Genomic DNA, 26,691 nt, shown 5'->3' on the forward strand with positions numbered 1-26,691 from the left:
CCTTTGCTATGAGGAAAGGCTAAGAGAGTTCAAGGTTAGATTAAACAACCCAACCTAGCTGAAGATGTCCCTGCTAATTGCAGTGAGGGTTGGGCAAGATGACCTTTAAAGATTCCTCCCAACCCAAACTATTGTATAATTCTGTGGAAATCACATACAATGAGATGCATATAGGAATTTAATAGCAGATCTGTTTCTGTCTTGAAAACTCTAGAATGCTGGAAAGAATTAATTTGCCATCATGATAGGGAAAACTGTCATTTTCATTTCATTTATGGTTTTTTTGAACCACACAAAGCAGGTAATGCACAGAAGTTCCTGAAAATTTTTATTTGATCCTTTCCATGTAGTAATTACTTTAGCTTTTACAATTGGAAACCAGTTCTATTTTGTAGCTAAACTGTTTGAGCAAACTTTCCACTTTTTTTTTTTTTAAGTTATATTCTCTGAAGGGAATTCTTTAAAGTGGCGTGGGCTGTAGCAAATGCAGAACTTCATCCTTAATGATTTTCTTCTTTCACAGAAAATACATTGGAGCCATAGTATTTTTGTTCTATTATTTGATGTCTTAGCAACTTAGATGTATCTTAACCGTTATATTGGTTTGGAGATAGAGGTGTTATTGCTAACTTTGATGTTTCTCAGATTTCTTTTTGAAACATGACAACGGGTAACTTGGTCATCCCATTAACTTCAGATATAGTACTGAGGAAAGGTTTTTCTTCCTCTAGGCAGTTTTCAAAAAAGTTTGTAGGGATGTGGAAGAGTGAGGAAGGTAGCTGGATGGAACAGAGCTGAGAAAGATCCTCTCCTTCCTTGTCCAACTGCTTCTCTTTGGATAGGAGTAGCAGCTGGAAGTGGGTCGGAGGGATGTGTCTCACAGTTTCAGCATATGATCTACAATTATCATCTTCTAATTGCAAATAGATCTGACATTTATAATTATTAAGCTTCATTTTATTACTTTTCATCTAGATCCCGAAATCCATTTAGTAAGTTGTGATTAATTTTCAGAGTTCCCTGCAGTTAGTAATTAAAAAGAAACTTTATATCCATGTAATAGACAGGAGTGTGCTTTAAGACTACTTATGAGTCTTAACAAGGCCACTTAGCAGGGCTGCTTAAAAGCCTTAGCAAGAGTAAAAATTTTATTTAGCAACTTTCCAAGAATACTGTGGGAATAATGTCATGATTTAAACACATCTTTCCACATGCATCTTTGCTCTTGAGGGGAACCTCTTATTCCAGTGAGATAATAAAAGTCGTGACCAGGTTTTTATGTTTGCTAGGATGTCTTTCTTAAGTTTCTAGAAACAAAAATGGTTTTTAGCACTGGAAGTGGGTGAAATAATGAGAATGTATGAGAAGAAGCTGCCCTGGACCTCACTGTCACAGTTGCAATACCATATTACACAACTTTTATGTAACTCCTGGCTGTACTCTCTAATAAAAATTATCCTCCAAGCTTTATTTTAATTTTATAAGCGGTGCATATGTATAATACACAATGTACTTTTATTCATATGCCAAAGATCTGCAGCCAAATAATTTACTATCAGCATAAAACTATTTTAATAATTTAATCCCTTAATCTCCTATAGTATTTTCTCCTGCACAAACTCTGTTTGTATCTGTCTTGCCAACTTTGTGGTTGTCTGGGAATTGCTATGCACGCAACCTGATTTCTACATAAAAATGCAATTCTGTTTAAAAATAGTTGCATCTTTGTAAAAACAGTTGTTTCTTTAATAGTTGAAGTGTAATGTACTCCTACAGTTATAGGCTGATGGAAATAAATATAGTTAATTTGCCATTTTTAAGAGAAAATGTGTCATTTTTCTGTTCTGCTTGAGTTTTTTGAAATTAGGGTGGAGATAAGGAGCATTATTACAATAAAAGATTTTACGTCATTAAGATTTACGAATTTAATCAGGCATATACAGTCTACTTTATCCAGGTTATCAGATCTATTGCCCATAATCTCTTATTTTTCACTAAGCAACGTGGGAGCTTGGAGGACTGAGGCGTTCCACACCCACATGTGTCTTTGACAGCCTGGAAGAGAAAGACACGTGCATTAGAATTACCAGCAACCTCAGTGAGGTTTTTTTCCCTTTAGCTTTTCAGCCTGTGTGTCTCCACCCATGACTTCCTACATAAACTAATGTTTTCTGGTAGAATACATCAGTTATTAGGAAAATAAATTTAAAACAATTTGAAAAAGACCTGTTAAGGATCTTGGAACAATTAAATATGGAAGAGCATTTCAAAGGTATTTGACATTTTGGATGCTACCAACGTTGATTTAATTGATCACTGTTGTTGTGGTATGTTGTTATAATTTGAGTTATTCTTTACTATAGCTTTTTTTTTTCCTTTACTGCAGGTTTAAGATTTTTAAGAGCCCTTAGACTGATACAGTTTTCAGAAATTTTGCAGTTTCTGAATATACTTAAAACAAGGTAAGACTTTTTCCTTATGTACTGAGTTAATTGCATTGGTAATGGAGCATAAATAGCTTAAATTTGGGATCCTAGTAATATATGATTTTCTTTCCTGGAAAAAAACCTCTAATTGCTATCTGTTCTTTAAACCTTTTTCTGCCGATGAATGATTTATCAGTGAGCATCTTTTGCTATGTGATCAGTAGATTTTGATGTGTTGTTACATTTGAAATATCTAGCAAGGTTGTATGTTGATAAATTAGAAACAGAATGAATTACTTAGCTTTGCACTGATTAAACATTGTTTCTTTCCATATGATCAGTGCATATTCTGCTGTCCTGGAAAACAGAAATAAAAATTCATTCAACAGAATACTGTTAAAAAGTACCTTGAGAAATTATCATTGTGGCTCTATTTCAGTTTTTTTGAACTGAGCATCCTTTTTCACATCAAAAACATATTAGAAATTACACTGAACTTTCTTTAGATTGTGTTCATTGTCCTTAGCATTTCTTTCATATAATTAAAATAGTCCAATTAACCTTCTGATTTACTGGTTCTTTGGGCTATTAGTATGTGTAAGTTGTACAGAAGAATTACAGTTTTGGACAAAAGATCACTTTGAAGGAAATAAAAAAGAAACCTTCCCATGCCTTGCAGTTGAAGACATGTTGCTTTTCATCATTTTCTAAAATGCCCTGGGGGAAGTATTGAACCCAGCTTCCAATAATTACTCTAAACTCAGTTCCATTCTGAAATCCTCTGCTCTCTGCACCAGTTGATATTGATGTGTGAGGGTTTTATATGCAGGTAACTCCATTTCTTACTGTGATAGTTAATAGTAGTGGTTAAGTAGGTCCTGAGATTTGTACACAGTCATGGTAAACAGCTGTTTCTTCAACCCGTAACCTTGAAACTATTTTGTTTGCTGCAAAACTCTCACATTATCTGTCTTTAGCTGTGTTACTGTAAGGAATCCACTTCTTGTCAAATGAAGACACCAAAGAATGTGCAGTGAAGTCCCATAGCTTAGAATACCACTGGGATGGTAAAGGAGAACAATTTGTGGAGGAGCTCAGAATATCCAATGAGTTTACATTTAACACAAAAAGCAACTTTACCATAAGAAATGTCAGTCAATGGAGAAGACCCATAAACTCAAAGGATTTTGGATAAAAGCTAATAGCAGTTGGGGATTTGTGAAATTCTGGATCTGTAAATGAAGGGATACTGCATTAATCACATTCAGTGTATTCAGAGCTGGTTTATTCAAGACTGACCTGTTTGTTGAAATAGCATTTTTCTGGTGCAAAATTTACTCTGCTATTAGACATAGTTATCATATTCTCTGTAATTATTTATGTCACCATCCAAATATCTGTAAAACTTAAAAGTTGATTATTGAAAGACTGTAAAGGAAAGTTTTCATGTATGAGTGTTTTAGTTCAGTTAGCTAATTAATCCCTAGCAGTTCATCATTAGCACCGTTTATTTAACTTAAAAACTTCCTCAAAACAGTTGTTTTTCTTGGTTCTGCAACAGAAAGTCATGTCTGTTCTCTCCTGTATTTTACTTAATAACCTGAAATTACCTAAATAATTTGGAATGCTATTCATGTTCACAAAACATATTTTTGTAAAATTGGTATGTCAAGTTAAAACAAATGAACAGAATGTTATTTATTTTAGGAAACTTTTTATTTGCACCTGAAAAAAGGCATGCTGAGCCCTTGTGGTTAATGGAGAATCTTTAGTAATTTTGCAAGAGTTAGGGCAGTTAAACTAGTAGCCTCACCAGATCTAATTTTATTTAAATGAAATTTACTTCCCTAAATTCAAGCAAAGGTTTCATTTACATACCATGGCCTTATTAATAATATTAATAATGGCCTTATATAATAATAATAAACCATTATTATTAATTTAAAATCTTATACTGTATTGTATGCTTTTGCCCAGCTACTGCAACATTATTTTGCTCAGGGATGGTTAAAAAGCTTCTAGAATTAAAACATTGTAGCATTTTTTTGCAATCCACTTTTAAGGTATTAATGACATTTCCAATACTGTAATTTGTTTGTGAACATAAAGACCAAGGATTAATGACAGAATTTGAATTGTTGAACCAGAATAGCAAATTCAGTATATCATTACTAGCTCTGAAGTTACAGCATAGGGGAAAAAAAACCAAACAATACTTTTTATGTTTTTAAATTCTGCAAAGCATAGTAGTTCTCTGTTTGAGGTGATATGTATTTATATGAAAAAAATATGGAACCAGTTCAACTAGAGACATTTTAATGTGTTTGGCATTAATAATATGTAACCACTAACAAGATGAGAAACTGATAGGGTGTAATGGGCACTGCTGTGTTTTTCATATTTAGTGCAATTGGAGGAGAAATTCTCTCCTCCTTTTCCTCTTTTCCCCAGTGAAGAGAAACCTTTATTCTAACCTATAAATTAAAATTACTGCTAGAATTAGTGACTGAGATATTCAGATTAAAGGAACATGTATTATTTACGCAGTGAGCAGAAGGACCATACCAAAAATGGGAATCCAAAGGGAGAAGCTAAACAATGCAGAAATTGAGGCAGTAAGGAGACTAGCAAAGCGTTAGATAATGATTAGACTATCTGAAAAATTGCTAAATGTGTTTGAAAAAATCCCGTAAGACAAAACAAAATTTTACGGTGTCATATTAGAACACCATACTCTGCCAAGGACTTGTTTGTTTCCCTAATTTGAAATAAAATGTCAATATTTTTTGTTCTCATGCTTGATGAAATTGATTTGTGCAGTTTTCAGTTGAAAATTTCTCTCCTTCATTGTTTTCTAATATTATTTTTCAACAAAACTACAGAGGCTTAGGCAGGGCTCACAGTAAGGGATTTTGCACAGATGTTGGAAAGAGCTTAAAGAGAGGGAAAATGTTTGTGACTAATCCTTCATCTATATTTAGACTCTGGCGGAAGCACAGGGAGTATTTCATAGAGGACAGACAAGGTACAGTGTTTAATAAATCTGCAGAAATAAGTGTACCAAACAAGTAATGTAGTTATTAGTAGGTGCTGTCATTTACTTGTATTGCAGTAATATGTGGACTGACACATTATTTTATTAGGAACATCTCCTGTTCTAAGTTCAGGTGAAGGATGGTCACTGGCCATTCATAATGGAGCTTTGCATTAGCATGGCTTCTATGATTTTGTTTAATGCACGAACCTATGGGTTTGGGTCCTGTGCTATAACTGAATGTTAACACCAACGAAATAGGAACTTTAATCAAACCATACCTTAAGAAAGAGAGAAACAGGTAATATGTGTTGAGGTAGGTGAGCACTGATTAATGGCAGGATAGCCAGTATATTATTTTATTTTTGAGCATAATATTTATTACCACATCTTTTATATTAACCAGTTATATTCTTTTCCTTGTGCCTCAAGCTGCCCACTTCACTAACTGTAACTCTTAAAATTATTTTTAATGAAGTTGATCTGATTAATTTTCCAAGTTTATTTCTCAATATTTTAAAGAAAATAATGCATTTTTATTGTCCCTAAAGTAGTTATAAATAGAAATATTAATTAATTGTACTGCAAAACTACTACTGCTAACACTGATAGTGATTGTTTCCAATTTTTATCTTTTTTGAATTTATTGCTTTAGGAATAATTGAGGTTTTTTTTCTGAGGTATTATACCTTCTCGTAAATGTTTTCAAAACTGAGAACTATTTCCAGTACAATTCCATGAATGGGTAAGATTGTTTAAACACAGTCATACACGGACTGCAGTTCACTGTGGATGTGTTGAATATCCTTCTTAGGATAGTGATTTTTGTGAGAAGAGAGGGAGCAAGTTTTGCTTATATTTCTTCCAGAAGATTTTAAGTATGGAATTGAATGAGGTCCTTGCTTCAAAATCACTTTTGGCTACAGTAGGGAACAGACTACTCAATGGGACTTAAAAATATTTGCAGAGTTTGATTGGTAGGTTTAAATATCACTTTTTTTCATTGTTTAAATTTTACTTTTTCTCATTTTTTAAAAGAAAAATGTGAATATAAACAATGGAATGCTCCAGTTTAGTGTGAATTTCCATAAAGTAGTCCATAGGAGTTCATACCAGCAGAATAATATGAAAATTACTTAGGACTTCACACGAGAACTGTAAAATGCCTTAGATATTTAATTCGGGAATCATAATTTTCTCATGTGTTTTTATGTATTTATATTTGGATAACTTGGAGGTGTACAGCAATAAAAAATAAGGAGGTGAGTGTACTGAGAGGCAACCAAATTATCTGTGAAAAAGCATTATTTCTATTAGTTTGTTTATGAGTACAGAGGTAGCCATACCCACTGCTCTCATACATGGGAACATTCAAGCTGTCTAAATGATGAAAATGTGAACTCTGCAAAGACAAAATAATATATATTTTGCGTGAGCTTTTGATTAAGTTTTTTTAGGGAGTTTGTTTCTCTTTGGAAATAATCATCAGATTCTTTAGTCTGAAGTATGCAGTTTTATACAGGTATGTGCAGAAAATGTGTGACAAATTCTAGTCTAAGTTCCTATTTGTTTTGTTTGTTTTCAGTAATTCCATCAAGCTAGTGAATCTGTGCTCTATATTTATCAGCACGTGGCTGACAGCAGCTGGGTTCATACATTTGGTAAGTATATTTGAAAGTACTTCATTGACTTTTTATCATGGATCTTCTGCTCTCTGAGCTACTTTTTTTCCTGCAATTGCCTTGCTCTGTATAATCCCTTAACACATCAACAGAGGACAATAAAAAGGCATCACAGCTTTCTAGATTTTAAGCTTCTACTCAAAACCAATTCAGAGTAGTAAGGCAGACATCATTAACCTCAGCAATAAAGCAGGAGACTTGGAGTGGTGCAACTTGTGAAACGATGACGATTTACCAGGAGGTGGCAGTGCTTCCCAAAGAACTCCAGCGAGTGCTTCCTGGGGGCGGTTGGCAGAGTTGGAGCGAGACAGAGGTCCTGGGAAATCCATGGTTGTGTCAGAGGCACACAGTTCTGTATTTCCACGAGAAGCAATGGGATTGCTAACATTCTGGATAGCGATTTGTTTAGAGATTATTTCCTTGTCTTTGTTTTTAAATTTCAAATTGTTTAGGTGTAGCTTTCAGTCACTGGCAACACAGTATTTTGTAGTAGATTTCTATTCTGCACTTAATAATACCTGAAAAATGTAAGATAGTATAGAACTACATGAGGTCATAAATGTGAACAGGCGCATGAACGATAGGTATATGTCAAGTGAGTGTTTTAAACTAGTAGCTTTTACTGATTTGTTTGGTAAATATAATAAAATATGATTAAGTGGTTGTCCTTTAAGTACATTTTATGATCAACTTAGAATCAGGAAAATTTTGAGCTGCTAGTAGTAATAAGTTATTAAGGAATGTTTTGGACTAGTAATAAAATTTAATAATATCGATGTCAGTCTAGAGCAATTTCATTGACTTCACTTGAATTAACTTGAGCTGCATCCAGCTGCATAAGATTAAATTCAAAATATTTATTTTCTTGATATATCTGTCATTTAATTTTCACTTTTATAAAGATGCACCGAGATTTTGGATGTTTTTATTTCTGATATATTTCTCATTTACACTCCTCTGAGCAAATATCACATTTCTATCACAGAAACAATTGCTTTTTCTATTTTTAAACACAAAACCACAAAGCCCCCACCACCCTTTGAAAGTTACATCAAGACTGAGGGAATGCTATTTTCTAGGATTTGGATTTTATCCCCCCTTTACTTCTCAGCATAAGTTTCTTTATTCTACTGCAGGAATACTCAAACTTCAACCTTTTACTGTGGAACAAATTTTAAAGGGCATGCTCTTTTCCCACTGATAAATTTATAATTTTGTCACAACAGCAGCTGGCTTTTTGAAAATGTAATAGCATATCACTAAACATGTCAGTAATGCCTAATAGCTACGTAGTCCTTTAAAACAAAAACATTAAGGAGTATAATTGCATTATACATGTTTCACTCTGAAAATGTTCTAAAGAAATTTTTTTTAAATGAACTCACCTAACCACATTAGTAGTGGTGAATGGAAAAGATGCTTTCCATAAATAGTTTGAGTGGAAAGGCTATGTATATTGGCAAAAGAATTGTAGTGCTATATTTGGGACAGGGTCAGGTTTTGTATTTGTTCAAAATAAATCACAGAAAGGGATTCAGAGTTTATATTATATGCCATATTATATGTATATATGCACACACATGCATATATGGTAAGATTTAATTTGGCATACAATTCTATTAATTCATTATATGTTTTCTTTTACATTTAGGTGGAGAACTCAGGGGATCCATGGGAAAACTTCCAAAATAATCAACCGCTAACATATTGGGAATGTGTTTATTTACTGATGGTTACAATGTCCACTGTTGGCTATGGAGATGTTTATGCAAAAACAACCCTTGGTCGCCTTTTCATGGTCTTCTTCATTCTTGGGGGATTGGTAAAAACTCTTTTTTTTTAATTCTTCCTATCATTCCAGCTACCTTAGTACTTGATCTGGTATACCTCAATATTGTAATTAAGTAAAACTAAAATTAATTATAAAACATTCAAATATGTTTAATATGCCCTTTTTTCGTGTAGATAAATATTTTGGTAAAGGTTGTCAAATTAGTCCAGTTTAGTCAGAATTTTTCTAATTCCTTTAAATGAGTAATGCATGTGAATACATGAAGTGCCTTAATATTTCAACTTATAACATTATTTGTAGTCCTCTGTGTTTTAGTGGCTGACTGTAGTGCATTTTTTTGGAGGCTGATATTGATATTTAAAGGCACTTTGCGGTTTCAGATGTCCTACCCACCCTTCTGTGTTCCTTCCCAGAATTCCAACAAACACTGTGGCTTTGGACTGCCTTAAAGAGCAGCTTGCCTGATCTAGATGATGGCAAACCACATTCTCTTTAATTTCAAACATCTTTTCATGTCATGTAGTGCAATTTTAACTCACAATTTATCACATGACAATAATCAGAATCCTTTTATGGGATTCTTGTGTTCTTTGTCCTGTATGTAAATAGCATCCAAGTTACTAATTGTCTTATGTCAACTTTTCTACAATGTGTCAGCATTAGTAATATTATAGGAACTGTAGCAATATTGTTCTCTAAACCAGCAAAGTTTATTTTAATATTTACATATTTCAAGGTAAGTGCTTTATGGATGACTAATATAGGTTGTGCACATACATACATATGTGTATTGTTACCCTCTCATAATGATTTCACATATACATACATCTTACAGAGGTGATATGTATATAACTAGTGTTATGAATGCCATATATAAGACACATAAATATGAGCATTAAATATATGCATTCCCATCTCTGATCATTGACATACAAAGACAAAGATCATGTCAAATGGCAGTAGCTCTTCGAAGTATCCAGCCACAAGGAAGATGTTTGTTGGACAAAACATGGCAGAATATTTTTTATTTTCTCCTCAAAACCTTTTTTCTATCACATGTTATTCCAATCCTTCTAAACCCAACAACTTTTGGAAAAGTTTTTTTTTGGGGGGGGCGGGGGAGTGATTTTTTTGTTTCTTGATGGGGAAATAACCCCTGATTCCATCTTGTTTTTGTTTTCTTTTAAATTCTAATACTGGGAGGAAGAGTCTGTATTTTAAAATAGAAATATAACAGTAATGATAATACTTGGTTTTGGATTTTTTTTGCAGTGGGGCTTGGATAGGTTTTTTCCCCTTCCTTCTTCAGGAAAAAATAGACATAACTGCTTTTCGTGATTAGATACCAGTTTGAATTAATTTTGTTCTTGTTTTGTTTTGTGTGTCTATTTTTCCTCTTTTGACCATTTTCTTTATTTATAAGGCGTGCACCTTCTCCAAGACCAACTTTTACATTGAGCCCTCTTGTTTTGTTTGATAAGAACTTTTATATTTTTTTAAATTTTCTTTTTAAACAACTGCATAGATCTAATTCTTTTGCATTTTTAGATCTTAAAAATATATATCTTCTGAAAATATTCATCATCCCCCTTTCTTTGGCCTCTCTTTTTAGTCTTTTCTTCTGTCTCCTATCTTCTTCTTAGGCCATGTTTGCCAGCTACGTCCCTGAAATCATAGAGTTAATAGGAAACCGCAAGAAATATGGTGGTTCCTATAGTGCGGTTAGTGGAAGAAAGTAAGTATCCCAAGAGGCTCTGCTGCCTCTGCTGCAGTAGAACACTCTCTGCATGCCATTTTCTTTTTTTTTTTGTGTTTTTGTTTCATGCATGTAGGCAATGTTTGCTCGCTACGTGCCAGAAATTGCTGCTCTCATCCTTAATCGGAAGAAATACGGCGGAACTTTTAACTCAACTCGAGGCAGAAAGTAAGTCAAAAAAGACCAGGTGTGGTTGTGTGACTTTAAAGAGCCCCTGAAGGTGGTAATAGCTGATTCACAGCTTATAAGGCTGTATTCTTTGACATCAGATGTTACCACTGGAGAGTTGTCACACTATAGAGACCTGGGCTATGCTATGGTACAAGTCACAACATTTTGTCCCTACTTCCAGAGAACCTGGATACCACTAAGACTGCACTAACATATGTTGTAAAAAGTGCTGCTATTACCTATGCAGTGAGCTTCTGGAACAAGACTGAGTTGTCACTTAACTGTTTTGGGCATCAGATTATCGTGTGGTTTATCTCTAAATGCAATGATAATTCACATGATTTTCAGTTCTTCAGAAGAATCAGTTTTACTGGAGTGTAAAACAGGAGATTTAAGTTGACCAGTTTATTCTGTTGGACTGACTATGTAAGAAGTCTAATAGCCCTGTTTCTCAATGTTCCATCAGCAGATTCTCATGGATCTTCTTTTCACTTCCTATGGATATTGCAAACACTCATGATTTTAGGATCTATGACCAGGGATTTTAAAGCAATTCTCCTCCACACACTGTAAAAAACTTACCCTAAGAAGAGCGGACAGTAGCCTTAATATAAACAGTTTGGTAAAAAACCAAACCCATAAAACCCACTGTTTTTACCTGGTGGCAAAGGTTAAATTTTATTGGACCAGATTAGCTCATTATGTTTCTATTGAAAACCTCTTTGTTTTCATGACCAAGTTAAAACCAGCTCTTTCTGGCATTCCCAGCACCTAGACCTGCTGGGATATAGCCATTACTGAACTAGATGTACTTGGTGATATAGTGTGAACTAGCACAGTATCACCTTTAATGTTGTCATCTTTCATTTCATTACATATCATTGTGACATTCAGTGGTAGAGATACATTTGCCCTGAAAGACTAGTCATACAGAGAGCCCTTTTCATGTAAAATAAAGAAGGTACTGAAAGAAATGTGTCTAATTACTTTTCCCTCTCCTTACTTGAAGAAAATTTTTTACTTGGTTTCTTTCAAATCATCACCCTGAAACATTTTATTAAAGTGGATTAGGGTTTAATCAAGTTGTTTTTCTTCTCTGCGTAGCAGAGACTGTAAATGGCCCACAGAGATAATTCTAGAGTACTGTTTTACATCACTGGGTAGATAAATCAAAGTTTTAGAATTAGAATACTATTGTCTGTTCAATAATATTTGAGCAATTAGACAGTAGTTTTCAATACTTGCATTTTTTGAGATACCCTCAAATGCCTAGGGTAAACTGTAAACACCAGTGTTGGAAACTTCCATCACTTACCTAGACTAATAAAATGCCTTGATTTATTTCTGAGAAAGAATAGTATCATGAATTTCCAAAAATGTTTTTTTGTGGCATAGTTTCATAGACTCAGATTCATATTTGTAATGCTTCGTTTCTCAAAGAGTAGGTTTTTCAAATAGAGAACATATACCTCTGTTTTTGAAGCTCCAAAGGAGTTATAGCAGAGGGGTATATGGTTAAAAACTATTTTACATACAGTTTTAGTCTCTCCCCTTCTACATTGTCACTAGTACCCAGCATTGCTCAGATGTCTCTAAATTTTGACCTGATCTTCAGTCAGAACCCCACATCCTGAAAAACTCAGCATCAGATTACAGGCTTCTGCTAGCTTTGGGGCTTGCTTAATTTTATTTTTTCACCTTTTGTTTTTGTCTTTCTTTATTTGCACTATCTGTTTGTTTTTATCTCACTCTGTTGTCAGTGCTTTTTCTGCTGATCTGTACTGCTCATATAATTTGTTGTTTGAAACTCAGTTCTGTCACCAGCATACAGACTGTTCAATTTACTTTATGCATTGTTTTCCAGCTCAAATATTAATTAGGTAGTAGTTTAAAGATGTCCTTTGCTCGTGTGGGTCTTTCATCAGAGAATCTAAGCTTGGGAACGGCACAGTAAAAAGCCATTATCACCCCTTGTTTGATGTTGCTTTTGCAGTCAGTAGAACAAGATTGATGAAATGTTATGTTTGGCCAAAATTTAAGTTTTCATTTGGAATTCAGTGTTGAGAGAATGGATTGTCAGAACCAATAAGTTTTCCTTTGCGTGGGATACAGGCATGTGGTAGTAATTAGCAATATAAGGTCTTTAGTTGAGCAACCAAGCATAGATTCTGGCAGTAAACATAATGAGAAACTACAGGTTTTCTATTTCTATTGTCAGAAAGTTTCCAGATAAAATTAAATACATGTACAATATGAAAACAGCTGAATTTTGGTGAAAGATATAGTTTCAGCCCTTAAAATAACAAATGTGTATATTTTTAAACTTTCTACAAAATAGAAAAATACATGGAATCTGCTTTGTAGCTTTTATGTATTTGTTTATACATGCTACCTTGTGAACTCTGTGTGTGTGGAATAACATGTTTCTCTATGGCTATTAAACATTAGGTTGTAAGTTAAAATCAACAGATGATTACATGTGTTTTGAGGATTGCACTGTGTGACTTTAATACTAAGGAGAGCCTTTCTATGGAATTGTAACTGTCAAAGCAGCTAGAATGAGTGCATAAGAATTCTTGATACAAACTCCACTTAAAAATAACCAACACACCAATAAGTTTGATCTCACATTTCATTTTACTTTTCAGCCCATAAAGTCCCCAAAGGTCTCATAAACAATATAGGATGCATTTGGCACAATAAAGAATCTTACTTCTCTCTTAGATGAGACACATACATACAGACTTTGGAAACAGAAGTAGTTTGTGGGCAGTATGCAGTTATCACTGGTTAAATCTACTAGATACTAGGTTAGTTTTGTTATGAAAGTCCACAGGGAATTTTTTAAATTTTAAATTTAAATTATAATTTCTACTTTGTAGTATTACTGTAGTGAGATTTCTAGAATCTCATAAAATACATAACAGGAATTTTTTTATAGTTTTTGATTGAAGTTCCACCTGCTAAATAAACAGCAGTACTCACTGTTGCACATATACCAAAATTTTTTACCAATACATCTATACAAAATGTGACTGAGACTAAAAACACGGCTTTAAGGACAAGTAGGGTAATGAATTTGGCACAATTACAATCTAGAACAAAAAAAAAATTACCAAAAAACCGGTAACAATCCTTGTCTTGAATTACAAATTTGTAAGCAATGAGAGTTGCTCTGTAGGTAATGACATTACTGCTAAGCAGCTGCTTTTTTACCATTTTTCTTCTTCAGCTCATCAGAAGCCACTGTATTGTTTTTACTGTGTGCCTTGATACACCAGAATCAGGTGATCAGTAGACAAACAAAACTGGCCTTCTCAGTTTCGTTATACACAGAGCAGACAAACAATTGCTTCTTGCTATAGTCATCACTAAATACAAATGATACAGAGAAAACCAGGCTGTAGTTACAAGACAGAAAATAATTGATAATAAATATACGTATATAAAAAACTAAGTCATAGCTGGTAAACGAAATTCAGACATAGCAAGCAATCGGACGTGTAAGAAAGTTTACAAAGAAATATTACAAAATATTATTCTGTAATACAGCTAAGGAGGTATCTTAGGATACCGGTGATATGTCTTTCGGTATTTTCTACATTGAATCCTACGTAGCTTTTCTGTTCTCTCTGACGAGCAATTCAGTCACTACTGTTTCCCCTTCCTGTTTTTTTCCCTGGATGAATTCTGTAGTACATGATTTTGCATTTTAGGAAATACTTTTACAAAGTAGGTATTGCATATAATATTCTTTACAATGATATTTCCTCTTAGCCATTTTTCTTAAAAATTTTGAGACCAGCAAGTGCTTCCTTACACCCTATCTATAATTAGCTCTTTCCTTTTTAAAGCTTTTGATTTGACTTTGTGTAGGCTTTTTCTGTAAACTATCTGAGGAATTCACGAGTTAGTATTCGAGGGGTCATTTTGAAGTGATGTTTCTAAAGTGAAGTACCGTAAAAGGATGGAAAGGTATCTGCCACCATCACCATAGCTGAAAGACTGTTGGGTTTAGAATATAGCAATAAACCTGCAGGCTTGTTCATGCATTCATACCTCTGGAAGACTGGAAGGGGCAGTGATCATTTTGTCTTTGGATGATTTCCTGAATTACTCCCAACTAAGCTCTTAACTATAAAGTTCAGGCTATAAGTCTTATGAGGTGGGGCTTTTCTTCAAGAAAGTCTTGGGTTTGGGTAAGTAGATTTATGCTATAGCACTCTTTTTTTGATATTTGGAACTTATACATTCAGTTCCAGCGAAAATAGTACTTACAAGATCATCTGTGTTATGTCTTTTAAGAAAAAAAATTAAATCAAGTTTATTTTGATTATTTGTTTATAATATTCATATTACTGAGGTGCAGTATGAAATTTGGTTAAAGATCCAGATTTGTTTTACCTCTACTAATTTATAATTAAAATTTTATTCTGCATTTACTAGTTTACTTGAGAATCAAGATTGTTCTTGTTTCATTTCTGTATTCATGTGTTCACATGATCAGACTGGATTTTAATTCTGTGAAATATCTTCCAGTTGAAGATATTAGCCTATAGATCAGCCCGCACAAAGGTCTGGAAAGCATATGGAAAGAGCATTTGTAAACTGATGAACTCAGAGAGACTGGATAGCTTACTGATTTTTTTCAGTCTTTACATCGAATTAATGATTTTTAATTCCATGGACTAAATTATTTTTGCCTTTTTCATGTAAAACTGCTATCAAATTCTGCACTTTATGACCGCAGAAAGTAGAACTTTCCATATTGGCAGAGAGAGGGATGACCTGCTTGAGCAGGGAGGTTGGACCAGATGACCCGCTGTGGTTCCTTCCAACCTTAACCATTCTGTGATTCTGTCCACATATATGTAAACTTCTTGCCAGTAAATGTTTATGCTAGACTTTGTTACATATTCAAAAAACTTAAAAAAAAAAATCCAGATGCATTATTGTAGTTAGTATGTAGGATTAAAAACTGTATTTTAATGAAATCACAGTACTGTATAAGCTATTAAATCCTCATTTCTCTTCTCTCATGATCTGCTCTGCTTCCCAGAGATTTCTTCAGATTTCTTAAATTTACAAGCCATAAATTAGCAAATCATCAACATATCAGCGGGAATAATCATCTGTTAGAAATTCCTTCCAGAAGGAAACATGGGATCCAATAACTAAACTTCACAGAGAAAAATAAAAACTGTAGACAGATAGATATGGTAAACAGAAAGAAAAACAGATAATTTAAGTTGACAGGCCATCTTGGGCTCATTAGACATTTGAATTTCATTAAAAATGAGAAAAAAAAATTTAAGGCTTATCCAAAGCAGAGATCCATTTGCTGCAGTAATGAGAGGCATATCTCCAAAGAAAGTGACATTAGATTATTATATTAAATAATTCGATACAATATGTAAGATATTATTTTTTCAGTGGTATGAGAATGTAATAAGAGAATGTGACATGGATTACATTATGATCCCCAGGGATGTCTCTATTTCCCATCTGCTAGCCATTCTTCTAATCCCACTGTTTCAAATGAAGTTTCACTTAGTGATAAAGAAAATCTGATGAGTGTTAAATAGACTGACAGATAGAAGAAATAGGACAAACTTTTCTTTTTAATTTCATGTGCTTATTAAACTATATCCATTCTTGTGAAAGTAAGAAAGAAATGTGGGAAGTGACATATAACATTTTTATGACATAAAAATGTATATTTGAGCTCACAATAACAGCACTTATTTTATATTTCTAGTTAAAGTTGTAAAAATTCTTTGTCTCTTCCTAAACCTTAAAAAAACCCCCTTTTGGATTTGGCATCAAACAGCAATTGTTGCTGTCCAAATTTTGATCCAAGAAAGACTGAATCTGGTTTATAAATCTGCTGATCTTCCATATTCTACAAACTACACAGTCCGTGACTGTGTACCTTCCAATGAGTGTAATGTGAGATGGCAGAAGTCATTAATTGATCAGCAAGTTTTAGAGGTTTTTTGCTTTCACTCAGGTTCTGTTGCAGAAAATGAGTGATGACATTTTGAGTTGATTTCTGTGGATAGAAATGCATTGGCTCTGGTCATAGATGAAATGCTCAAAAATCTTAAAAGCCGTTCCTAACTCCCACTTTGCTTACAAAGGATTTAATTAGTTTTTGAGTCTTTGAGCATGTAAAAACACGTAAGGTGGTTTGAAAATGAGTAACGGTGGGAGAAAGCAATGTATTTAACAGAAAATACTGTGATTTGTTTTCAAAATAGCAGGGTGTTTTGTGTGTATGATATCTACCTCACAAAGTATTACAAGAATGAAGTCCAGAGTTTGAAGGAATTAGAACAGTAGATTAAGGCCCGTTTGTAACTGAGATGCAAGTGCTGGAGGTGTAGATTACTCCTGTGTTTTACTGTAAGCTTTCCAGTATGGACTCCTTGTGCATGCTATTTAAGAGGTTTTAATTCTGTTTATATTGAACTATTTACTTATTTCTTTCTGAGCTCTGTTATGCCTAAATGCTGTGGTATTTTTCATGAAAGCAGAAATACTCTAGATAATATTGCCATGAAGACTGAATGAAAGGATGAATATTCATCCTTTACTTTAAGCTACTGTGGAAGCCTCTTAACTAATCCAGACCCTGGAAGAAACAAATCACTGTGCTTTCATCTTATTATTGCAGATTCAGAGGTATGCATCAAACAAAGAATATTAACTTTTAATTTACTTTATAGAGAAACATTGTGCAATTCCTTATATCATGAAAATGTAAGATAAACTCATTAATCTGTAGCTGAGCAAAGGAGTTTAAATAAGCAAAGCAGCCTAGCATGAATCACATGATAGCATGCCATTACAAACAGACTTAGATGCAAGCTCTAATGTACAGTTTAAACAAAGGAGTGTGCTTTTTATCCTGGGTTAAAGTATCTGAAATGCACTCTGTCAGCCTGTTCTCTAGGAGAAATCTCACTTAGGTGGCCATAAAATATTTGAGGCCCCATGTAAGTGAATTCTTCTATACTTTTTCTATGTGCTTCACAAACAGTTTCTGATATTTAAAGGTTGCCAGTGACACTCCACCAGTATTCACTGAGCAAGACTGAAATCTGGATTTGTATAAGCACACTTTATATAGTATCATAGCTGTAATAATTTCACATACTTATATTGGTCACAAAATAACTTAATATTTGCATCAGAAGTAACTTTCAAATGGCTGACATTAACAATTTCCCATTTGTGTTAATCTTATGTATGACCCAGTGCTGTTCCACTGATCTATACTGTATACCATATACTCAGTGTAGCTGTTTGAGCATTTCCTGGTATTAACTAATCCCTTTTTCTTTACTCACCATTTAAGAGAACCCAGAGGCATGGAACCTGTTGGAAAGAACAGATAGTTTCTGTTAGAATTACTCACAGCAACTTCAGTATAGGCTGCATGAGTTCACTCTGGTTCCTAAGTAGTTGACAGCTGAAGCTATCAAGTCCAATTCACAGATATTAAACTGCAGACATGTTCTCACATACTGCAGTCACATCTCCTGTGACTGTCTGGTCAGGTGCTTATATACTTTAAATGTTGATACATATTTGAAAGTCAATGCTTTTGGCTTCTTGGTGACTTCAACACTTTTGAAATTTTTAATCCTTCAGAAGTAAAGAGAATAATGAAACAAACAGTTGTAGGAGAAGAAATGTTAAAGTTGCTGAGATTTTATACACTTGACAGTCAATGTGCTATTTAATATTTTCTACCTTAATCTCCTTTGTACTAGAAAATTTATAGAGCCTAATGGGAGAATCAGGTTGAGAAATAAGCTTAGAGTTGAATATTTTTTTTTTGCAACTGCCCTGTCTTGTTTTCAGAGTATTTTATGCTCTCTCTTCATGGATACAAATGACTAACACAGAAAGTTTCGGTAGTAACACATTGTAATTTCCTGTCCACTGGAGTTATTTTTTAAAAATTAATCTACTCTGTCTTTTTCTAGTCCAAAAGTGTCCATTTTAAATGAGTGGTTCTCATTTAAAAAGCCTTTGCTTTTTTTATATATGCAATACATAGGCAAGTTTTTTTAAAGGTTATGATTTTATAACATATTATTCTGGCTAACTATACACATTGGCTAAATAATTGTTCCTTAGGGGACCGTCATCCTTGGGTTCAAGTCTTCTGTGAAAAAAAGAGAAAAACTTCAAATTGTGACTACACAGCACTTATTACTCTAACAGTATTAATCTGAGAGGGGAGTTTATCTTGAAATAAGAGAAAGACACATAGCACATGCATAAAGATTTTAACTGAATTAACAGAATCTTGAGTAATGTTAGGTAAACCATTTAAAGCACAAGTGGCTGGAAACATTGTAAACTGTTATGTTTAAGAATGCATACCACTAATAGATAAACAACCAGACCATGTATACACAGTTTCTGTTAACATTTATTAATTTTATTTGTTTTTAATAAGTAGATGAGACTGAGACCCATCCTTTTTTGAGCAAAACCTGTTAGACTTTACAAGAACCTGTTTACTTCAGCCGCAGCAGTCTGCTACTGGTATATACACAAAGAATTTAGATGGCCAATAGATGAAGGAACAATCAGAATGCTAAGCAGAAAGACCAGGAAGACATCTGAACATATGTATTTGATATAAATATAATTTTAGAGAGACATCTAAATGCACCACACTTCTTCTAGTTACTTGACAAGTGAACACCAAGTATTCAACTGAAGAGAATTTTGTATTTATTAAACTTGATTTATTGTGACAGACTAGTTGGAGTGAATTTTTTCAAGTTCTTTATACTTGTTCCAATAAAATGGATATAATTTCTTTCAAAATAAACAGGCAAAAGATTTGCCTTTCGTATTGTATCCTCTGAAGGAAGAAGCATGCAAAGATCATTTGTAAAGAATCCCATTCACAGTGGATCTGTTTTCATTTACAGTGCTATTTACATGGATTAAGTGTATGCTCTCAATTATCTCATGTCAGAAATCTAGATGTTTTAGCTTTTGCATATTTCATTTTTTTTGTTACTAAAATAGTTTGTATCTGTGGTAACTTAGGATACTATATCACCATTTTTTGTTTACTTTATAAGAAGCTAGAGTATTTTTAGCAAATGTATCATTATGTCAGTACTGGAGTAGGAAAAAAATTAGGTACTGTTGGGAATTTCAGCTGTGTAGAATCACAGTTGTGTACAACTGTGTACAAAATTGTGTACAACTGTGTTAATTTTTTGTATTCGAAATATTTTCATATTTTTTCATATTTCTCAAATTAATTTTGAGGATGGTAAATATATATGGGAGAGAGTGGATTAGTCCATTTTTACTGATAGAATATTATTCCTGATAAGCTTTTGATTCTTTGTAAAAGATTTCTATTGCAGCATCACAGTCTGGTAATATGGACTCCCATTGGTATATTAAACCACTTTCACTTCTAATACATGATACCAATGACAACTATTACTTAACAGAAGCCTTAGTCCTTCTAAATACATATCAGTAATAAAAATGTCTAAATTCCTAAATCGTGTTTTTCAGTATGGTAAGGAAAAGTCTAAATTTTGTTTTTTAAAGAATAAAAAAAAATTGAAAGTACAATAAAGTATTACTTTTGAACCTTTTAATAAGAAAAAGCTTAATGCAGATGTTAGACATTTTGTTTGACCCAATATTTTTCATACAATGTTTTTCTACTAACCGACTCTTTTTCCCAACAAAAAAGTTATCCAGTATGTTGGCTTTACTTAAAGTCTCAGTACATGGAAAAAAATGAGTGGTAAAAAAAAAAGGGAAAGGAATGGTTATTGAAACACACAGAGGAAGTTATAAATCTTTAAATCATATACAGGACAGATTGGAACAATATAAGCTCTCCAAGTTTTCTTAAATAATGTACCTAAAAACTCTCTGTGGGCAAGTAGGAAATCTGTTTTCAATATCGCCTACTTCTAAGCAAAAAATATCATTTATGTTAAAGAAAGGTTTTATTGGTGGGGGTTTTCAACCAAAAATTAATGCAAATATCTCATCAGAAAATGCTGTTTGAAAGCCAGGAAGTTTAGTTGCAGTCACTGTTCAGAACGCTGCCCTGCACATTATAAGAACAGCAAAGAAGAGAATAGATCATGCCCAGTTCTAAATCAGAGTAAAAAATGAAACCGTAGTGCAGATGCCTTCCAACACTTCAAAAGGAATTAGCCCTGATGCCCAAATGCAAGATTTTTTGGCAGGCAAATGTTTTATTTTCACTGTAGCAGATTGCTATGAATCCCTACTCAGTGAGAGTCATAACAGGATTGTACCAATTGCATCTGCTTTTAGCAGGAGTTTTTTGTGGTAAATAACCTCTGGAGGTATTTTATAGTGTGAATTATCTTGTAGTCTTTTGATACTATGATGATTTCTTCTGCAATGCAATATTTTGCGTTGCACAGCCATACTTTAAAAATGTGTATTCTAATCAATGACAGAAAAGAACCAATATTAAGTGAAATCAACCAAGAAGGAAATAAATTTTCTGCACAGAAATGCAGTGTATCAGAAGAGCACTCAGGAAGAGATTCTGCTAAAGCCAACAGCACAGGATCTGTACAAAGGAGTTCCCTACCATGGGAAATTATTTCTGCTACCAAAACCAATGCTTCAACTATGCAAATGGAAAGTTCAGTTTCTTAATTAGTAATATCTGGAAATATCTGAAGAAAACAATACCCATAGTTTAAAATCTGTCATCTTGGAAAATGTGTACAGACAGTATAAGGAATAATTAATATTATAGCTGCTATTTATTTTTAGCTGCTATTTATGATTTTCTTGGACCATTGAGGGTTTTGGTGCTAGATGGGTTTACACTTACGGAAAGTGTCGAATACCACTAGACAACAAGAGCTTCCCCATAGGTTACTGTAATGTAGTGTATCAAACACAGTCTGTTCAGAATTAGAGCTAGTAAACTACTAAGGTTTTAAGCATTTCTTCAGAATCTGAAGTTTCCTGAGGTTTTCCATTTACATTGATATATTACTTATACCCTTAGTGCAATAACACACATGAATGCCCATCTCTGGCAACTCAGGCAACTGACCATTAGGGAAACAGAGAAAGAGTGCTTCTGGTAGGGCTAATAGAGGCAGTGCAGAGCCTACTGGAAACTCTGCCAATTTGCAAAGCTCCCAGAAGAAACCTCTTAAGGACTTCTTGCACCAAGAAAGGATGACCTGTTTATATTTTACATCTTGTTTTCTGATACTGTGTTTACCACCTCATAAAACAGGAAGGCTTTAACTCAGAGTCTTTTGTGTTTTTAAGTGTTTGCATTCCAAGGACTTTGTGCTTTGTGCACCTACTGCACCTAAAACTTCTGTTAAAAAAGAAAAAAAACAAAGCAGACACTATTAACTAGTTTAACAATAAACATTCGTAGTTTCCTATAGACATTGATTTCTTACCTATTAAAAAGAATGAAACCATTGAAGTTTTAGACTACTGCTATTTCTAAAATTGCATTTGAGTCCTGGTGCTGTCATTAAGAGCTCATTCAAAAGGAATGTTGTCATATTTCTATATAAATGTTTAACACTGTGCTATGCCAGAAAAATGATGGTAGTAAACAATATCAGGAGGTCTGCTGGACTGGTGTAACAGTTTATTGTGTTTTGCTTTTTTAGTCACTGTCAGAGACACTGCAAAAGTAACAGTACCTGACAGTGATAATTTTCACTGCATGGTGCATATTATTACTATTGATTTGTTCTGCATAGTTATCCCTTTTCCAATGAGTTCGGTGTACTTTTCACACACATTTCATCAAGGATCAAATTATGAAGCAAGGAAAGACTCCTATTATAGTCCTACGTAGGTAATCATTGCTGCTACATATTATTTGTTGTTTCCTGACAATGAGGTTTCTGTACTACTGAGTTTTCCACAGAAGAATTATGAAGTAGCTGAGACTTAGGTGGTCTACTTCTTATCCTTGGAATTACTTTGCTTCACATTTAGTAGTTCAAGTGCCAAACAAGTGCAGAATTGTGTGTTTGTGCATAGACTTTATGACAGTAACGAAGGTGATTTTCTGTTACTCTGAAAATGGCATCTGTGCCACCTTTTCCCTCTTCCTGACTTGTGTGAGCAATGTGGTTATTAGAAGTATTAGCAATAGGCATAACAAAAGTCACTATCTGTCTTAAAGCCATGACAGTAATAGCAACTGGATTTTATTTTTTTCCATGAAGGAAATTTTGAGACATTTTGGGATATTCTAATCATAAATTTTTAGACTTTGTTTTTACAATAATAAGGGAGCAAAGGTCCCTTAGGTCAGGAAGAGTGCAATTTCCTAGGCCTTTCCTTCAGCCTTTCAGAATTTAAGGTGTAGAATTCAAGAATGTGTATGTGGGTATATGTTGTGCTTCCATCTTCCATGGTCAGCTACATCTAGTAATGAAAATGTGGAGCAGTAGAAACCTTTGTGACATTGCAATCTATGCAAACTTTGATTTTCTAACCAATGTGTTGTAATGGTGAAATAAGTGATGACTTCTTATTGTAAAGTACTTTCTTTCTAGGAGTTATGGTAGGAAAAATATTTTTTTTTTTTACTGCTTATGACCTATAATTGACAATCTTTACACTGCCTTGATTGGCATAAATATCTACTTCAACTGTAGAAAAATATCAAGATTTGCCGTCATAAACCAAAAAATTGACCAATAAATCTCATTAGAGGAGGTAAAAATGTGGAGAGAGATGTGTAAAATAAAGAAATATATCTTTGAAAAGGACTGGTTAACATGGTGTATAAACTTATATATGACTGATACCACTTATTGTTAAATGTGTAATACAACATGTCCAAATGGCTTTGCAGGTGAGAGTGTATATATGTTTGCAATTGCAAAATACCTTTTGGAAGTGATATTTTCCTTCTCTGACTTCATGGAATACAATCTAGAGAAACATCAAGAAGGATCTTTTCCGTTTCTGCCTGCTTGCTTGCTTGTATTACCTTCTTTGCAGGATTAACTCTGATTTTTCTGTAACAGGCACATAGTTGTCTGTGGTCACATAACACTTGAAAGCGTGTCCAACTTCCTGAAGGACTTCCTGCACAAGGATAGGGATGATGTCAACGTAGAAATCGTCTTTCTGCATAAGTGAGTAGTCTTTCAAGATTAGTCTTATCATCAATTACTAAAGCTCTTTAAATTAAGCCTGATCTTATGAGAAGACAGAGAATCTTTCAAACTCCAAATAACCGTAAAATTAATGTTTTCAATTACTGTTATTAACAATATGTTTTGAAAAATATTTGTTTTCTACATTTTGATAACACATTGCTAAGTATAGGTATTTCAAGCAGATAGACTTCAGCACCAGTTGTGTCATCTGTGAGATAGATAGCTAAATGCATCGTTGAAGTGGGAGTGGAGTTATGAAATAAAAAATATTGGAATGCTAATAAATATATGGGAGAATTCTTTTTAGTGGTAAATATTTATGAAGAAACTACCCAAATTACTAACATTAGTAAAACTAAAGAAAAACACTGTATGTCATATGAACTTATGCTAGTACATTTTCACCTTGGATTTGTCTAGGAAAAATGTTTATTTCATATTGCAAAGTATTTATAAAAAGAAAAATGTAGGTGTGGATTTCATTTTAATATAAATGAGATACATTACAGATATGTTGAAGATAGAAATGAAATTCTTATCACAATGATAATCAATACTGCTCTTTTACCCATATATACATACCTACATACACATAGTCTCTTGCCTTTTTCTGATGTGGAATTTGGAAAAGTGTCTGAAGGTGGTTGTTGCTTCTTGTGGACTCTACATTATGTGTAATACAATATGAAATGGGAATGCTTGGGTGAGAATTTGCTAGAAAAAGCCATGTGATAGGAGACAGTATGAAAAGGTCTTTTCTGCTCTGGAATGGCATCTGTTTAGAAGTGTTACTAGCTATGAATGAGTAATATTTTTGCATTCAGAGCACGTTCAGCACTTTTTCTCAAAGAAAATTATTAAAAAGTTAAGGAATCATATGTGGTGATTTAAGAATGGAAGCTGAAAACCAAGAGCGAGCAGCACTTGCACAATTTTATCATCTAGTCCTTTCAAATTGAACTAGAGATAATATCCTCAAGTAACTACATCATTTATTTGCATCCCCTCTCTCTGTAATAACAAGAAGTGAGGGTCAATTGAAGATCTTGATTTCCACAGTGAAAATACGTGGTGATAGGAATCAGGAAACTGCACATTCACGTGAAAGGAGTTAAGCATCTTGCTACTTGTTTGTGCAAGGTAGCAAGGTGCTTTCTTCTGTACCTTCACCGGCAAATACTTGCATGTATCTGTTTTGTTTTCCTATTAAATTTAGCATTTGGCATGGCAAAGGTCTCATGCACTTACTGTGAAGCTATTAAATCCCTTCTGTTTTAATGAGTGGCATCAGAACAGATATTTACAAGGTTGTTGCCACATTATGTAATTGACTGTGATCCATTTAATTTTTTTTTTGTTTCTGGCAAAATGAAATGAGACAGAAGGTCACAGCATCATTATGTCTGTTTTATTTGCAACTCACACAAGCTGCAGGATTCCTAGAGGGTTTCTTTTTCTGATTTTCAGTGATTTTTGCGTTGAGCTCTTTTATTCATGCAGTCTGCCATTTTGAAAATGGTAGGGACATGCAGAGGATGATTGTGTTACTAGATAAATTCTGGGCAGAAAGCTGTGAGAGGATGTTTTCAGATGTTTGCACCCATACTCCTGCATTCATATTTGTAAGAAACTGCCAAAGGATGAACGTGGAGAGCAGCACAATGAAGTGAGCCAGAAACACTGTGGCCAGAAATAAGGAAGTGAAAGCAATATAGTGTTTATCTTTTAAGTATTGCACACTGTTGCCACATCACAGAAAAAGCATCAGCAGAAGTTATAAATGGGTGGGTTTGTAAATGAAGGAATTGGGGCAGTTATGGAAGCTGATTTCTCATTTTCACTTGTGTTTTCTTCCTCTTCCCAATGCAGTATCTCCCCTAACCTTGAGCTGGAAGCTCTTTTTAAACGACACTTCACTCAGGTGGAATTTTATCAGGGTTCAGTCCTTAATCCCCATGACCTGGCGAGAGTGAAGGTAACAGCTCTGTTGTTCTGTTCTCCTGCTAATTGACTTTTTTAAAGTACTCATTGCATTATTTGGAAAAAAACCAGTAAAACCCTTCTTCATGTACCCCAAAAGATTGTTTTTCCATCTCTGTTAGCTTGACTAATAAATTATAATGTCTGTCCTTGTAAACCTTTTTTCCCCTATATCTTTAGATCTTCAAAACTACAGTAACAGTGACTTAAGACACATTGTCTACCATTCCATTAAACTCTTTATGAATGTTTCATTGAGGTTTCAAGAGTCTATTTTACATTAATGTTTGATATAGCAGAACATTGTCTTACAGTAGCAGCTTAAAATACTATTGTCTTAACTTATCAGAACAATTAAAAATATTTTTTCACCTCCTGAACCTTTTTATATTGTCTAGAATACTGAAAGAAAAATACATTTTAAGATTTTTTGATAATTAAGCTAAAGTTAGATAGTTTTATTGTCTAGAATTCTAAATGGTAAATTTTTTTGTACTCTTAAAGCAAAGCATGAAGCTTAAAAAAATTTTAAGGAAAAACCGAGTTGTCAGATACATCAGTAACTTTTTTGTTTCTTTTTTTTTAACCCCCAGCAGAATGTAAACTGGCTACTTAAGCCAAGAATATTTTAGCATGGTGTTGTTA

The 26,691-nt window shown here is 33.7% G+C and overlaps 1 protein-coding gene across 37 annotated transcripts in view; it reads left to right on the forward strand.

The window, feature by feature from the left end:
* Window positions 1-26,691, forward strand: part of KCNMA1 (potassium calcium-activated channel subfamily M alpha 1) — a 462,597-nt gene that overhangs the window by 296,352 nt on the left and 139,554 nt on the right. For all 37 annotated transcript variants that reach the window (XM_027649629.1, XM_027649636.1, XM_027649631.1 and 34 more), the window contains 6 exons: window positions 2,387-2,462; window positions 7,046-7,121; window positions 8,794-8,964; window positions 10,578-10,669; window positions 23,932-24,042; window positions 25,936-26,041. In XM_027649629.1, the coding sequence (XP_027505430.1) occupies window positions 2,387-2,462; window positions 7,046-7,121; window positions 8,794-8,964; window positions 10,578-10,669; window positions 23,932-24,042; window positions 25,936-26,041 (632 nt within the window). The remainder of the gene's footprint in view (window positions 1-2,386; window positions 2,463-7,045; window positions 7,122-8,793; window positions 8,965-10,577; window positions 10,670-23,931; window positions 24,043-25,935; window positions 26,042-26,691) is intronic.

Source organism: Corapipo altera, unplaced genomic scaffold, assembly GCF_003945725.1.
Source record: "Corapipo altera isolate COAL_440 unplaced genomic scaffold, ASM394572v1 53, whole genome shotgun sequence".
Lineage (NCBI taxonomy): Eukaryota > Metazoa > Chordata > Aves > Passeriformes > Pipridae > Corapipo > Corapipo altera.